This window comes from Scleropages formosus, chromosome 1 (genome assembly GCF_900964775.1).
Source record: "Scleropages formosus chromosome 1, fSclFor1.1, whole genome shotgun sequence".
Lineage (NCBI taxonomy): Eukaryota > Metazoa > Chordata > Actinopteri > Osteoglossiformes > Osteoglossidae > Scleropages > Scleropages formosus.
The window spans coordinates 20,745,284-20,760,430 of record NC_041806.1 but is presented as its reverse complement, the minus strand read 5'-3'; the positions used below and the strand labels follow the sequence as shown (position 1 = coordinate 20,760,430).

General features: G+C 45.8%; 1 protein-coding gene across 3 annotated transcripts; it reads right to left on the bottom strand.

Annotated features, from left to right (window-relative positions):
* Window positions 1–2,774: 2,774 nt before the first annotated feature.
* On the bottom strand, window positions 2,775–15,108 carry traf3ip2l (TRAF3 interacting protein 2-like). 3 transcript variants are annotated; one of them, XM_018750125.2, is made up of 10 exons: window positions 14,976–15,108; window positions 11,383–11,483; window positions 7,622–8,262; window positions 7,166–7,208; window positions 6,749–6,819; window positions 6,238–6,335; window positions 5,931–5,999; window positions 5,586–5,702; window positions 5,172–5,246; window positions 2,775–4,158 (listed from the first exon to the last, which is right to left on the bottom strand). In XM_018750125.2, exons 2-10 carry the CDS (start codon window positions 11,427–11,429, stop codon window positions 4,012–4,014), a joined length of 1,308 nt encoding a protein of 435 aa, XP_018605641.1. In that variant the 5' UTR covers window positions 11,430–11,483; window positions 14,976–15,108; the 3' UTR covers window positions 2,775–4,011. The 3 variants fall into 3 exon arrangements, with proteins under 3 accessions (XP_018605641.1, XP_018605642.1, XP_018605643.1); XM_018750126.2 differs by having other exon boundaries at window positions 6,749–6,816; XM_018750127.2 differs by lacking the exon at window positions 11,383–11,483.
* Window positions 15,109–15,147: the final 39 nt, after the last annotated feature.

Below are 15,147 nucleotides of genomic sequence, written 5' to 3'. Positions count from 1 at the left end.
TGGAGATGGTGTGGCTGTTGAAGACCAAGTGTGTTTCTACTGGCGCTTTGCTAAACTAGGCTGTTCACCTCCATTTTTACTGAAAAATGTTAACCTGAAATATGAGCGAGAATAAATAACTGCGTGGAAATACATAAGAGGGAAACGGTGTAGCCCAGTTAGTGCTTATAGAAAAGGAACTTAGTGACATTTGAAGGGACCAGGGTTCGACCCCCACCTCCTGCTTGTAGTACCCTTGAAGGACTGATACAGTAAAAATTACCCTGTTGTGGATAGGAGTTATTCATTGTACTTGGTCTAATGCTGTAAGGTGCTCTGGAGGAAAGCACTGACTAAATAAATGTAAATGCAGGTAAATAAAGATTTTTTTTTTTTTTTAGTATTTCCATTGTCAGGTTATACAGGTTATGTTGCATTTATGTTTAAAAAGCATCATAGTCAGTAGGGTCTCGCGTCAGCCGAGGGTGTGTGTTTGATAAAGGTACAAACTAGTGGAGCCAGAGTAAAGTTTGACTCTCACAAGTTGTACAAATTAAAAAAAAAAAAACAAAAGAATATATATATTCCATTTTCATTAAAATACTTTTTACCCCTCTTTCAAAACAATGTAAAAGGGCCTGGGCCTCATGCAAGCTCTGAGGGCCTCTTTGGGGGTTCTCACACTCTGGTGGAACAACTGTGCTTCATCTTCCACAGGACTTGACCATGAAGTGTGAAATGTTAAATACGAATCTCCATCAAGGCTGTGGTTTCGAAAGGTTCCAAACCTTCCGACCAATCGTCCATCCAGTTAAAATATATTAAATTATCCTGTGGGCAACACAGTGGCACAGCGTGTAGCAAAGGTGCTTTGCAGCGCTTGAGCTGCAGGCATGGACGTAGGTTCGAGTCCTTGTGGGTTTCGATTTGGTAACGTGTCTTAGGTTACAGAGCTGCTCGAATGAGCAATTTATTGCAGGTGGTTTAGTGCTCTGTGTGTGTATAACCTTGTAAGTCACCTTGGATAAAGTAACGGTTGATAAGCAGTGTGTCGTCGCTATGGAGAAAACCGCCAACAGAACTGACCGATTGTTGGTCCCCAGTGAACTGCAGTTCTCACCTATGGCCACGGGGTGGCAGCATTTAACAGCAAAGTTCACATGATTAATGCCGCACTATAATCTGCTCTCTGGTGCATCTGGGGTTCGAGTCCCGCTTGGGCTACCTTGTGATGGACTAGCGTCCCGTCCTGGGTGTGTCCCCCCCTAGCCCAGCCCCATACCCTGTGTTGCCAGCCCAGGCTCCAGCTTGCCGCAATCCCACCTGGGACAAGTAGCTTCAGACAATATGTGTATGTGTAATTTGTATTTTACAGATTGGTCTTTATATTAAGGTTGAATATTAACTTTTTAACCACTATTTCTAAATTTAAAAATTCTTAAACTAGTGAGCTAAGTGCAGGCATTTTATCTTAAAGATAAATCATCAGAGTGTTAATCTTAAGGTGCAAGAGGAGTCTTACCAAATGTGCACAGCTGGACATTTAATACTTTGTGATAATGTGGTGAGTTAATTTCTTTGCTGAGGAGGAATCCTGAGGCTAATGCTAAATGGATTGATGGTGTCACTTTGCGTTTAGGTCTGCGTTCTGGGGTTTGAAATGTGTCTTTTGGACCCGATGACACAGGAACTTACAGTATTATACCAAAACATCATTCTGCGAGTCTTTAACTGTTCTGATAGGAAATACTAGAAAAGCAAACATTAATAGGTTTCCCCCCCCCCCCAGTTTCCTAGTTTCTTTCACTTCTGCTGATTTTTAAATGGCTGCTTCCTTGTGAGGGTTTCTGTAAACAATGACACAAATTGAAAGTGAAATAGTTAAAATTTCAAATTCCCACATCGCATTATACATTGTTCTATAATCGCCGAAAAAAAAATGAATTTTGTGAGAACTTTTCCTGCAGTGTCTTTTTTAAAATGAACTTTTTTTTCCCAAAAAGCCAAGCATGAAGTTGCTTAGAACTGTATTTAATAATTACTTGGAGGCTCATGGATACTGGAAGATTTCAGTTCCTCATGTAACTGGAAGGGACCAAAGTCTTATGTTCAGCCTACTTGTATTTGAGCTAAATAAAATTTAACTATTATATAATATTTAATTTTTAAGTTAAAATTTCTCTATTACATAAAGATAGTCACCCTAGTGAGAGGAGGAAAAGAACTTGGTACATTTGCACCTGTGCAGGTCCCCTACTGGACATAACCTCTCCTTAAATATCCTTGTAGAGTGTATTCATGCCATTTAGCAAGTTCCTTCACATTTTGGTTGATCTGCATGTGTCCCTTTAGGTCCCCCTCCTGTTTTGGTACATTTGTCCATGGTACTTGACCCAAATTACTCTAAGATCACCCTGCTGTATAAATGGGCGATTCCTTGTACTGCAAGTTGCTTTAGCTGAAGGCAAGTGACTCATTTCACTTGAACTCCTGAGAACATTAACGTACATCACTGCCTAGCAACGTATAAACATGTTGCTATGCCCATTCAGCGACAAATTTCCTTTTTTCGGGGGTGTATCTTAGTACGTACCATATGACTGTACTGCAAGCATGTCAGCAGTGGCTCTAGCTACTCTACTGTTGTAACTTTTTGTCGAGACGTTGTACGGGCTTTTCCTGATGGAGGGCGGGTGGAAACGTGGTAATTTCTCTAGAAAGGGATGCAGACGAGGACAAAAACGCGTGTTTGACCGGTAGAAGCTAAAGGTGAATGAGCACAGGAGCCCCAAATGCTCTGAGAAATGTTGCTTTAATTACTGTGCATTGCAACTCCTGCCCCATTGCTCGCTGAGTGACCTCTTTTCAAACAGCAGGGCACACACAAGAACGCCACTGACAGTCACATGCTGTCTGCGACACTGCGCTCAAAGCCTCCACATTAAGTTATACACACTTTTGTTTTACAGAATTCAGTAGCAAAACAAGGGAGTCTCAAAAGAAAGGAAAAACAGCATGAAGCAAACGGTTTTATTTACACTCCTCATACAGAACTGAACCCTCAAATATAACTATGCTGGACATTCATGGCACCCACAGCATCTACTGAGTGCAGCCTGGGACTTTCCTTCGCCGCCGCCGTTTCTCATATTTAGCACTATAAAGTAGGACAGAAGAGCCTCAACGGCCGCAGAAGTGCCACCGGTGGTCATTCTGCTCTTTTACTTCAGTTTGTTCACCTTGTGTAGCCTCACACCTGGAGACAATTCTTTCCGCGCCACGACCCTTAAAGCAGTACGAGGAGGGGAAAAAAAAAAACCACTAACACAGGACCTACGGAGCACTGCAAGTGTACAAAGACTGCGGCCATATTTCACGTTCACTACCAGTGAGGTTTCCTTACAGCCAGCAGCTGGCCTGAACTTCCTGAAAACGCCAAGTTCTTCTCATTTCTCCTAATCATTAATGGAGTCTGATCCCTCACTCAGTTAAATCTTATCGGCAGGGTGCTTTGTGTTGTCGTTCTAGTTCAAAAAGCTTGTGAACCAGTTCTGATAGTTACTACGTTTTTCAATACTCAAGACCTGTGTATAAATAGCGACAATCATTTAAGGTTAGGAAAGGTCGTTTTTCAGTGCTTGAGATTGCATTTAAAACGTGCAGATCTAGAGAAAAATCCCATAATGAGCAAATGGTGGGAAACAAACTTTGGCAAAAGCTGTGAAACAGCAACTTAAAGTTTAAATCTTTGCGCAGAAGTCAGAGTTCATTCGAGGGCCGTGAGCGGTGGGAGGTTTGCGTACTTCGTGCGCGAATGGGGGGCGATCCCGTTAGCCATCGCCTGCGAGGACGGGCCACGGGTCTCCCGGTGGGGAACACACTCCCGTGCATCACGAGGCCCCGAGCTCACGTGCGGAACACCAGGCCTGGAGGGACTTTCCTCGGGCACCATGTGCCGAGACGCGGAGGTGGTCGAGTTCGTGCGCTCGTCCTCCGCATGCGTGCGCGCCCCCTCGCGGCCGCAGCAGGGCATCACAGGGGAATGGAGATGATGGTGGGCAGCACGCCTATGGGAGGGGGCTTGTACTTCTCGACGCGCATGAGTCGGCGCAGTATGTCGTCGCGGTCCTTGGGCCAACTGTACACGTGGGTGTTCTGGAGCCACGCAGGAACATGGCACTGAAACACACAAGGCAGGAGTTTCCTGGCGTTATCGAACCATTATTCTTCCTGTGTATAACTTAGTCATGTGGCACTAATCTTCGTCTCTGACACACACACACACACACACACCCACACCATCCCTGGCACTATCTGGGGCTTAACTGAACCATGGGGCCTTCACATTACCACCTGCGCTACCCAGACCTGAAATAATTGGGCCCCGTGGCCTTCTATCACTATCAAATTCTATATTTTACTGCTGTACTTTACTGACTTTTCCTCCCCTAGTACATGTGCAGGTTTTGCTTTGCCTGCCACTTCAAGGCAACATTCCCAGTTCAAGAACATTCCACTGACTATATTAATAATAATGGAAAACTCATTTGGGTGGTGGTGCCTTCCAGCCTTGACATGCCAAGTGCCACAAATCAAAGCAGGTTTGCCACAGTTCTCATGATTTATTGAACACTGAGTACATTGCTTTGTCATAAATAACAGGCTTGTCAACACCAGAACAACAAAAGCAATTTAACTACTGTTTTGTTTGTCCCGTGTGCTAGAAATTGGGGCTTTGAAAACCTTTACAGGGGAGGAGGCCATGCCACATCCTGGCTGCGAACAGGCCGTGCACGCTTTTACTTGATAAATTCACGTATTTTGTGTGGCAAATACTGGCAGCGTGCACTTATGGCACCTTTCTGGAGCAACAACGTATAAAAGCCATCTTTTGGAAAGCAGATGGGTCCTCCAACCTATGTACTTTAAGGCCAAATTCTTGGTTACATGAGAAGTATAACAGAAGGCTGCATGACTTTTTTGTATGTATTCATGCAGGGGACACAGTGTGCCACAATTAAGCGAAGGCTTTGCTCAAGGTGCTGCTCACACAAATTGCAGAGCCACGCCAACACTCGACAGGAAAGCATAAAGGTTTACTTTCCTGGAAAACTTTATTAGTTATTTACATTTTACTGCATGTTCTTCATAACAGCAAGAAAATGAGTAGCCACTGAGGCTGGGAGTCGCACCTTTTTTGCACCTGGAAACAGAATGGGGATGAATCGGAAGTTCCTGCTGCCGTTCTGAATGAACTCATTCTGCAGCTGAAATGCAGAACACAAAGGTGTAAGATGAACGCTCAACACACCGGCAGAGCGCGTGTTGATGGTGCTAACCACTTCGTCAAGATAAGTTTGATGGCTCTCGTGCCATCCGACAACTTTCACATAACCACCGAGAAACATGATATAGACAGAAGTCCAAAACAACCGAACGACTGATAAACATCCTGCTCCACCTTGATACATGAAATGTATAAACTGTAAACTTTCCATATCCTAGTTACAGCTGTTCACGTGTTTACTGTGTACGTGGTGTGCTTACAGTTTGCGTGAATTGGCTTTCAACTAAACTGAAATGAAATATAACAGAGTTTACCCCACCTGCTTGTGAATGTATACTGTGTTCAAAGTCCTCTCATCATTGTCCACGCTCATCCGTGCACCGGTCACCGTCTCGTAATACTTAGGGCTGATGGCTATGATGATCAGATAGTCCTTCTGCAAGAGGGCAACATGGCCAACAACACAGAGCTTATTCCTGTGGCCAGTGTGTGTGTGAAGAAGGAAACGAGTTGAAAGGCTTTGGTTTAGGATCAAACACAGTGAACACCGCGGGCGAAAAAGCCCAGGGTAACATTGAAAAGTGAGTCATGCTATTCGCTTTTGGCACGTAAGGCGACATGCAGGTCGAAGAGTGATATGGCCTTTCCAGTAACACATCGGTACCTCATTGATGTATTTCTCCATGAAGTCAATCTTGCTGATACTCCGGAACTGCTGCTCAAACACGTCAATCTGTGGAAGATAAGCAGGAACAAGGAGAAGCTATTCTGTGTTTCGAAAAGGGACGGTGGAGAGATTCCGTTAATGCTTCACTTCACGGCACTTTCGTCCAAAGCGAACCGCACAGTTTTATTCTTCGATCCACTGGCAATACTGGATAACACCTTGACACCTGGGCTGACAGCGTGTCTCCTGAAAGCAGGTGGAACCAAAGCGGAAAGGAGCCGACGCTGCGCCACAGCAGACTCACATGCGTGTCAAAGCCGTTGTGCCGCAGCAAGGCCACGAACTTGATGATCTCATTGACGTGTTTGTCGCTGTCGGCCTCATACGTGACAAATGCCTTCCCTGTATCAAAGTGACAAGAGAGAATGTGACTTCAGAGAACGACGGAACCCCAGCAACACACAGATGACAGAATACACCTGCTGTTTTCCCCACACTGTCATTTTACTGATTTTTCTCCCCCCTTCAAAGATGGCTGAGTAATTATTCATAATAAATGTCTTAACTGTGTTTTTCAATATCGCTAATTTGTATTACTACCACAAATTTTACATATGCACTGCACATGTGATACCGCTGAGCTCTTAGCACTAATGGCTTGCAGTCACAACACTGCCATGCGATAGCCGGTCTTACAACTCATTGACTGAAACACACATATAAAAGATAATAAACAATACTATTTATTTAAAATTGCTGCTGTACATTATCTTTTCATAAAACTGCATGCCGGGAAGGGGGAGGTCATTACTCACGTTGTGCTAAGGACAGTGGGGCGATGGGCCGGGTGACCTTCTGCTGTGCTTGCGGAGGGGGGTACCCGCTGCTGGGAAGACAGGGTGCAAACCAGAAGTCAAAATTTGCACCAAGTGAAAGCGCTGGAATAAAGAATTTGCTCGAGCCCTGTCTGCGTACCCTGTACTAACGGCGACACACACTGAGGTGATAGTTAAAGAGGCAGGAGAGCAGAGAACACACTACTCGTTGTGAAGAACGTCAATACAAGCTGGAAAACGAGGCTGCCGGAGCATTCTTGCCTCTACGGCTCACTCGACATCCCCTTAGATAAAGGCTATCGCTACGAAGAGAGGCTACGTGTTTGGACCCACAGTCAGTCTCATCTCTTTTCGGTAAACAGGCCTTTCCCTGGGATGGGTGTAGGGCTGACTCACCTCTGTGCGAAACCCACATCGTGACATCCACATGGGTCGGGACCTGAAGGACAGAGAGCAGGAAAACAGGATTGTCAGCAATAGACACTGGGCAGGTCTGTACTGTCACCCCGCCAGGTGCACTGTCATCTCCAACTCTTGGGTGCAACGACTGCCGCAAGGCAGAGCACAGCTTTTTGGCTCTTAGGGTGTTATGATGTAAGGTGTCATATGCAATAGCTCTTCAACGCAGGAAGAGATCCAGTTGAGGTACAGATGAAATGTGCTGGGTGCAGGACTAAGAACCATGCTGGACTATCATCACACACACAAAGCGAGTAACAAAGCTTGCAGCGCTACACTTTCCATTTGTATCTATGTAAAAATTTATCAAAAGCAATTCAAATAGCCTCATCGAGTGTCTTGCATACCACGTTTCAAAGACGGAGCCGGCGCTCTGCTGCCCTGCGAACTCACCGTGCGGCCTGTATGGCCAGTGGTACTCTGGCCTAGGGAAGTGATGGGGTGAGGGCCCCAGCGCGAAGGCCTGTCCAGGGCACAGGGCATAGCAGGCCGCAGCCTGGGGCCCATAGTGGCAGGGCTGCAGGCAGTAGTTTGGCAGGGCTCCAGGCGGAGGGATGGAGCACAGGGGGAACGGCTGCTCCAGGCTGCCCATGCTCGGGCTGTGTCGGCTGGGAAGGGACTGCGACCTCCTCTGGGTGTAGCTGGCCCGCTCCAAAGAAGACAGGTAGGAAGGTAGGCTGCTGGCACAGCTGGGGGGTAGCCAGCCCTCCTTGCGGGAGTCCATGGTGCTGTGGCAGTCATCCGCCTGGCTAGGGTAGGGTGTCAGGGGGCTGTACCCGACCGGCAAACCCAGCGGTGGCTGGTATGCACCGTAGTCATGCCGCATGGGCTCCTGGCCAAAGCAGGGCATCTCTGCCATCCTGCTCGAATGGCTGACGGAAGAGAGGCTTTGTGGGCTTGGGTCCAAGCACCTTATGGATGAGAAGGACTCGGCGCTGGATGGACGGTCCTCGCTCAGCGTCTCGTCATTCTCCTCTGGATGGTTAAGCGATCCAGGTCGTGGCATCACTTCGGCTTCCAGCTGGGTAAGGTGCCTGGAGCCGGACAAGAGGGTAACCAAAGTGGTTCTCCCAACACAACCGTGTAGCCCTTACACTAAATCTGCTGCAGCGTTTGATAGCTGCCTGTGTAATATATCCACAAAGTATGGCAGCCATACACACTCATACCACCCAGCGCTTTGTGCCACAACGACCACTATGTCGGTTTACAGGTACAAGGCACAACCCTATGAAAGAGTTGACCAATAATCCAGGCAAACACTTAAATGCAGCAGCGAAGATAACTGCGTCCCGCTGCTACACAATGTCGACGACACCATGAACAGAACCCATGAACTAATCTTCTTCATTACTCCTTGGGAAAATAACTAGGAATACATGACAGTTTCCCCAAAGCTGTGCGTCAGTTCCTCAGCTGTCTCTCGCAGATTTTTAGTACGTTTCTCGAACTCTGAACTCTTCGGCTTTCACAATTCAGGCAAGGATGTGCGTTTACAGGCTTGCGAGAGCAGAACCCTCAAGAAACAGTTTCTGGTTGTAAAACGCTAATCTGTCATCAGCAAACGCACAAATCCAAAACCACAATCGATTCCATGGATACTCTCTACTTTTTTCTCAGAAATGGTGAGCCAGAGCTTGCGGTTACAAAACTCAGCATTGCGGAGCTCTGAGCAAACTAGACACTGGATGTTTCTCATCAACTGTTCCATCTTAAGATCTGCCATACCTTAAGCGCTGAAACCTTAATCAGATCCCAAAAGCTTCTCGTTTTCGAACGGGCCATCGAGTTACATCGAGTGCTGGATAGCACAGCGACTAAACGGTTAAAGCAGTGACAGTGCCGAGTACAGACGAGACAATATCAACTTAAACAGTTTCTTAATGACACCTTGAGTACTTTGGAATCCGCTACTGAATTCAGCTGCCAGCTATTGTAACGCAATGATGTACAGGTAGTGGTACCATGAGACCATGCTATGATCACTACCAAGCAGTGAAAAATACTTCTAAAAACCAATAACATATACACAATCAAAAATAACCAACCATACCGTAAAAATACCCTTCTGATCGTACGGGTAAATCATCGTAAGTTTAATAGATGACAACTCGTGTTTCAGTTGCCTTGGACCAAGGTGGCAGCAAACTGAAGAATGATACCACATGGCTCATGTCCTGTCTGGGAGCGTAAACAGCTCAGACGCAGGTCAGCAGAATTTTTAGTACAAGCGCCCAGTGTTCACATTCCCGTCGGGGCGCTGCGTCCATTTCCGATGGCTAGAACCCAATCGTCCTGCGGCTTTCAGAGACCACATGTGGGCTGCAGTGTCGCAACATTCCTGGGCAGTTTTCTCGTAATGCGAACCATCCTTATGAAAGCAAAACATAAATTCATACTTACGGAATGCATTCCATGCCCTCGGAAAAACCATGTTTTGGCTGCCACTGGACAGTGTAGCAATTAGGGCTGTTACCTTGTAACCCAAATGTTCCTAGTTTGAATCCCCCTCCTGCTGTAGCACCCTTAATCAAGGTATGCATAAATAAAAATACATGTTGGTGAAAGCACACAAGACAAACTACCAAACATTAATAAGAAACTCCCAGAATATTCCAAAAATAAACATATTAATTCATAGTTGAAGCACGACTCTGCTAAATTTGATTAAACTCAACGTTTCTAAAAGTGCAACCTGTAAGTATTCGATCGTCTATCAATCTACAAAAAGTTGCAGCTCGCAAAGTAACTTTGGGTGATTAATGACATGACTCAACTTGCAATAATCCAGTGACACTGAACAGGATGCCAGCGAAGCAATGGCGCCGGAAGGGACGGCACACGGTTTCACGCAGCGTGCCGAATGAAAGGCAGATCCTTCGGAGTGGCCGACTTATTTCCGTAACACACAACTAACAATGCAGTAAAATTACCATAAAGCACCCGTTAAACTAAAAATACATTAGAGCACAGCTACAAACTACGAGCAAGCGTCCACCTGAAAACAGGCAACGTGAAGCGTTGCTTACAGAGGGCATTTTTACACTTAAACTCAGTCCTTCCATCCAACATGAAGACAAGTAATGGGAGAACTGGTTACGTTATCTGAAAAACACAGGAAAATAGGCTCCAGCTTGTTAAACCACCACAGCAAAGTACACGTGTGTTCGCGAAACCCCTTTTCAGGGCTCCTGGGGAACACTGCTTCGCCCGCGTTGCCATCGATGTCATTCGTTGCACCCTTTTATGTCCAATACTGTTAGGGATTGACATCCAAAAACACGGGAATCCTCCGTCATTGGAAACACACCCCCCCCCGCGGGACGACCACCACCACGTTCAGACAATCGGCACCAAAGCAATCGAAAGTGTCACACTTGTGTTGATACGCAGGTGCACTGCGAAACCACACAGTGCGCAGAAGGCCTGCGATGCTGCCGTCTGATAAGCTCCTTTAACTAGGCTATGGCTCATTACCATAAAAACACCTTGTTCAAGGAAATTCTGTCAGTTATTTGGTAGAGCACACTTTGTCAAACTGAACACCACACTGATTTTTCAGCAGCACTTCAGCACTCTTCAGCCAACATTTCCCAAAAATAAATCACACTTGACGTCTGAATGACTTCAAAGAAAACTGGTTAATTCAGAACTGACACACCAATTCTATGCACATATATCTATATGTAAACAATTTAAGGAATATGTCCAATTGCGTTGTCATTATTTAATCAAGATTTTGAGTATTAGAGTCTGGGTACTTACATGTTCACCATTACCCTTGAATATGTATAACTGGAGCTACAATTAATGTTCAGTTTACCATAAATATCTTGTGCTGCAAAAGGCATTCATCTTTCGACTTTTTTTTTTTTTTTTTATTGTTCTTTTCGGTTGTCCAATTCAAAATATGCAGTGTTTTCACATTAAAGCATGAAAACCGATTGTATATCTGACTTCTGTCCAACCAGTTATAAACGCTGCTGCTTATATAACAGTTAAAAAAACGTGCAGGTATAACTGGGAAAGGATAATAAATCAGTCAGCCAGTCGATAAACATGCATCTCATTTCCAGAGGCAGCCTTATCGTGTGCAAGACCTGGGGAGCAGGGACACTCGCCAGTGTAGTGATGCTGGACAGAGCAGACGGTACCTGTATTGCTGCGTTGCAGCGGAAATGGCCACGGTAGGGAGCATCATCCTGCCTCACGCACAGAAATCCAGCAGCGTCAAGCGCGAGGCAGAGGAAGCGCCCTGCCGAAAACAGCGTTTCACAACATCGTGAAAAACAGAACAAAAAAAGCACAGCAACGCATCCACAGCGATGGTCTCCTGGAACTGACACAGATCTGATACAGCACATAGTAATAACACTTAATACTGTTAATATTTTAATAACTCACAGTAATCACTATTATCGGAAGAGGCACTAGTGATTTGACAGTAGTTTTTTTTTCCACAAACAAGAAGATCCATCTTAACTAGTGTAGGACAAAGGCAGGGATGAAGATACAGCACTATAAATCATTTTTTAATATGGTTTTATGGTTTCAGAACCATCCAGCTGTCTAGTGTGTATTGTGCCACAATTCTGGCCTGAACTGATCTGTAGTAGACAAAATCTGCAGCGTGCTCTTTTTTTTTTCCTTTGTGAGAACTGCCAAATAATTCTTTAACTTACATTTCGCCTACCTAGTTGCAGATGTGTTTCATGCCATAGCTACACCAGCCAAATAAATGATGTCATATGAGCAGAACCTGAATATGCGTGAATTATTTCCTACTCCTTTCACCCTTAACGGCAATAAGTTTCTCAATTTCAGCTGCTTGTTCAACTGTACATTTTACTGAAATTAAGTTATTTGCACAAAGTTGGAACACCTGAGCCCACTTTGGGGACTTCAGCCCGGTAGCTGTTGTGTTCTAGTTCCATTGGTATTTAATGTCATTGCTTTTTGAATTAAACGAAGGTACGCTGCGGTACGATGTGGGAAAACGCATGCTGTGGCAGTACTGGTCTCTGCTTTCGTGATCGTGAAAAAAATTCTGCCCGTTTCATTGTTTACTTTTCATATGTTTTTCCAGTGAATTATCAGCGACGGCTTTTTAACTAAAGGGAGTGGCTGCACATTTCATAAAATAAAGGAAGCTTTTCTTACAGGCAGATTAAACCCAGGAGCAAATACTATTCATGGAACGACAAGGTGCCATGATAAGCCTAAGTTAAAGACGGACAGTGACAGGCTTTTCAAAAAAAACTCTTCCAGTGAAGGTAAAACCAGTTTATGCCATGAAACATTTCAAGTTTCATCTTCAGCATTCATGTGCAAAAACTGTGGTTCAACACGCAGATAAATGAATACAGAGAAATTGTCTTGTTCACTCACTTCCACTGAAATTTTGTTAGTCTGACTCATGTGGCCTGTGGACAAGGAAACTTTACTCTGAACAACGTGTAGCTTGACTAATAGTCACCAGTATCCAAAACAGCGCAAAACAAAGCATGCTTTACTTTTAAGTAGAGAAATACTCTATATATGACACAAAAGACCTTGCAGCTGCGAATCCTTGCTGACTTTTTCAGGGTTTTTAATAATCAGGTCCGAGAAGTGAAGTAACTTGTCGGTCTGATTTCTTCCAGAATCTCCTCCGAGCTCGACCGTACTGCAATTCAGGCCCTTCCAGTTCACACAAAAGTGCCCACAGTGGCCTCACACGCGTCCTCCTGTCATCCTCTTCGGACACCTGTAGCTCCAGTGGTGCCGGCTGAACACCGCCGACCACTAGTTGACCACCTGTCCTTACTGCGCTGCTTGGAGTGGACGAGGTGGCCAACCGAAGGCCGCCTGAACGCAAATGAACTCGTGGGGTTGGAAGCGCTGCCACTTCATGCATCGACAGGAGAACACACACTGCAGTGATTTTCTTTAAGTGTTTTTTTTTATTATTATTATTTAAGAAAGTCAATTAAATGAGCAACTGAAAGACCGCAGCAGAACTAAAACTTGGTTAAACATAAATAGCATATCCCGGATCTTGCGTCCCATTGCGAAAGCTCGCTGACTGAACTCCATCATCACGCAGCGCTGCGCGTCACCGCCGCGCCGCGCGACTAGTCCACGCCAAAGTGGGACGGCGCGCGGCCCTAATGTGCTGATCGCGCAGGTACCGTCAGCCTCCGACTCGCCTCCTCCTTTTTTTTTCAGCGCTATGAACTCTGAACCGCATTCTGTTCACCTCGCAAGAGGCACGTCAAAAGGAAGAGGTTTTCAAGTCACTTTTTCCAGAAGGTAGGTCAGCCTGGCTTTGCAACGGACGCTTTTTTTTTTTTTTTTGCGCTACCGGCGGCGATCTTATCCTCGCGCGCATCGGGCCACCTTCACGAGGCAGAGATGAGTAAGTGAGAGAGCGCGATGCTCACACAGCCTCTCCGTCCTGCCCTCCCCTCCCTTGTCCTGCCCTGCACCCCCTTCCCCCGATCGTATCGCAGCCCAGAACCCCTTCGTGTTTCCCCAGACACGTGCAGCCGATGCGCGCCGGACACAAAGTGTACTCCTCTCATTATGAGGAAGCCAACCGATAAAATAAACACAACTGAAGTGTTAAAAGTACAAAATAAGGTACACGGCACATTGCTCGGTTTGGGTTAAAAGAAAAAAACAAAAAAAAAAGGCCTGCAGACTTGCTTGTATGAGATAATATTAGAAAGCATTCCGGTTCCGCTGGCTGTGTCTCCTTTGTACAGTCAATGCGGGACGGAAATTTCCGAGAGAAAGAAAGAAAAAAAAAAAAACCTGAATAAATTAATAAAAAGAGAACGAACAAAAGAGATAACAGTCTAGCCGGTCTCTCTGAGCAAAAGTTGTGCTCACCTGGCTAGACAAACGAAGCACCTATTTTAATTTGCCACTGAAGCCCATATAAAACGGAAATTAAAAACATCAAAAGGTACACTTAGTGAAACAAATATTAGCAAAGAGGAAGAGCCTCGCTCGCGGCCTCTGTGTGTGTGTATAAACACCGGCGTGGCGGTGTGACGGTGTTCTTTCTCTCTCTCTCCCCCCACCACACACACCCACACCCCGACAGGACAACGAACAGTCCGACGCATGTTTGCCTCCTTTACGGTCGCTGAGCACGACCTCCCCCCCGACCACCTTCACCTTGTTACCGGAATTATTCCTCGGGGCACATGATCATGATGATGACACGACAGAAACATCTTTCAGCGGAGGCAGACGGTACATTATTAGCTATAGTATAGCTATAGGGAACGTATATTCAACATGATATCATTTGTGAACTACGAAAAAAGTTTCGGAAAGATATATACAATTATTCTGTACTCGGGAACACTGACTGTTAGTTAATATCACTTAGGGAGAAAACTAAACTAGAGGAAAAAAGGCGACTGCGACTCGACTGCTAGTAGTTGTTGGCGCATGTTGTTGGCCCAACAGTTGGGTCAAAGAAAAGCAAACGACAGACATAGAAACTTTGCTTCTTTTTTTTTTTTTCTTCAAAGATACGATGACTTCTGAAAGTACGTCACGTTCTTTACTTGTTGACTGCCGGTGTGTATCGTCGAGTCAAGTGCACGTTTTCCCCGGATCAGATGTGTGTGTGAGCGCCGCCGCCTGCACGACTCCGAACGGCACCTTTTTTCCCCACTTCCTTAGAAAGTTTCTGTGAAGAGCGAGGTGGCGCGGGGACTGGAAAAGACACACGTTTCAGAAACGTACTTACTTCATCGTGGCGAGCAGGGGACGAGAACGCTGGGGCTCCGAACGCGGACAGGGGGGAAAACGCGCCGTCTGTCTCGGGCGAGCGCGAGCCTACAGCGCGAGCGGCGGGGAACTCGAGCGGCCTGCGAGACGCTCCTCCTCCTCCTCTCCCTTTGCGGAAGTGTGAGCGACGT

Bases quoted from the DNA above. Each gene is read 5' to 3' on its own strand.
- traf3ip2l (XM_018750125.2), bottom strand. From the start codon at position 11,429: ATGATGCTCCCTACCGTGGCCATTTCCGCTGCAACGCAGCAATACAG. The intron at 7,209-7,621 runs GTGAGTTCGCAG...TCTGTCCTTCAG, and splicing joins CTGGCCATACAGGCCGCACG to GTCCCGACCCATGTGGATGT. The intron at 5,247-5,585 runs GTGGGGTAAACT...TCTGCATTTCAG, and splicing joins CAGTATACATTCACAAGCAG to CTGCAGAATGAGTTCATTCA.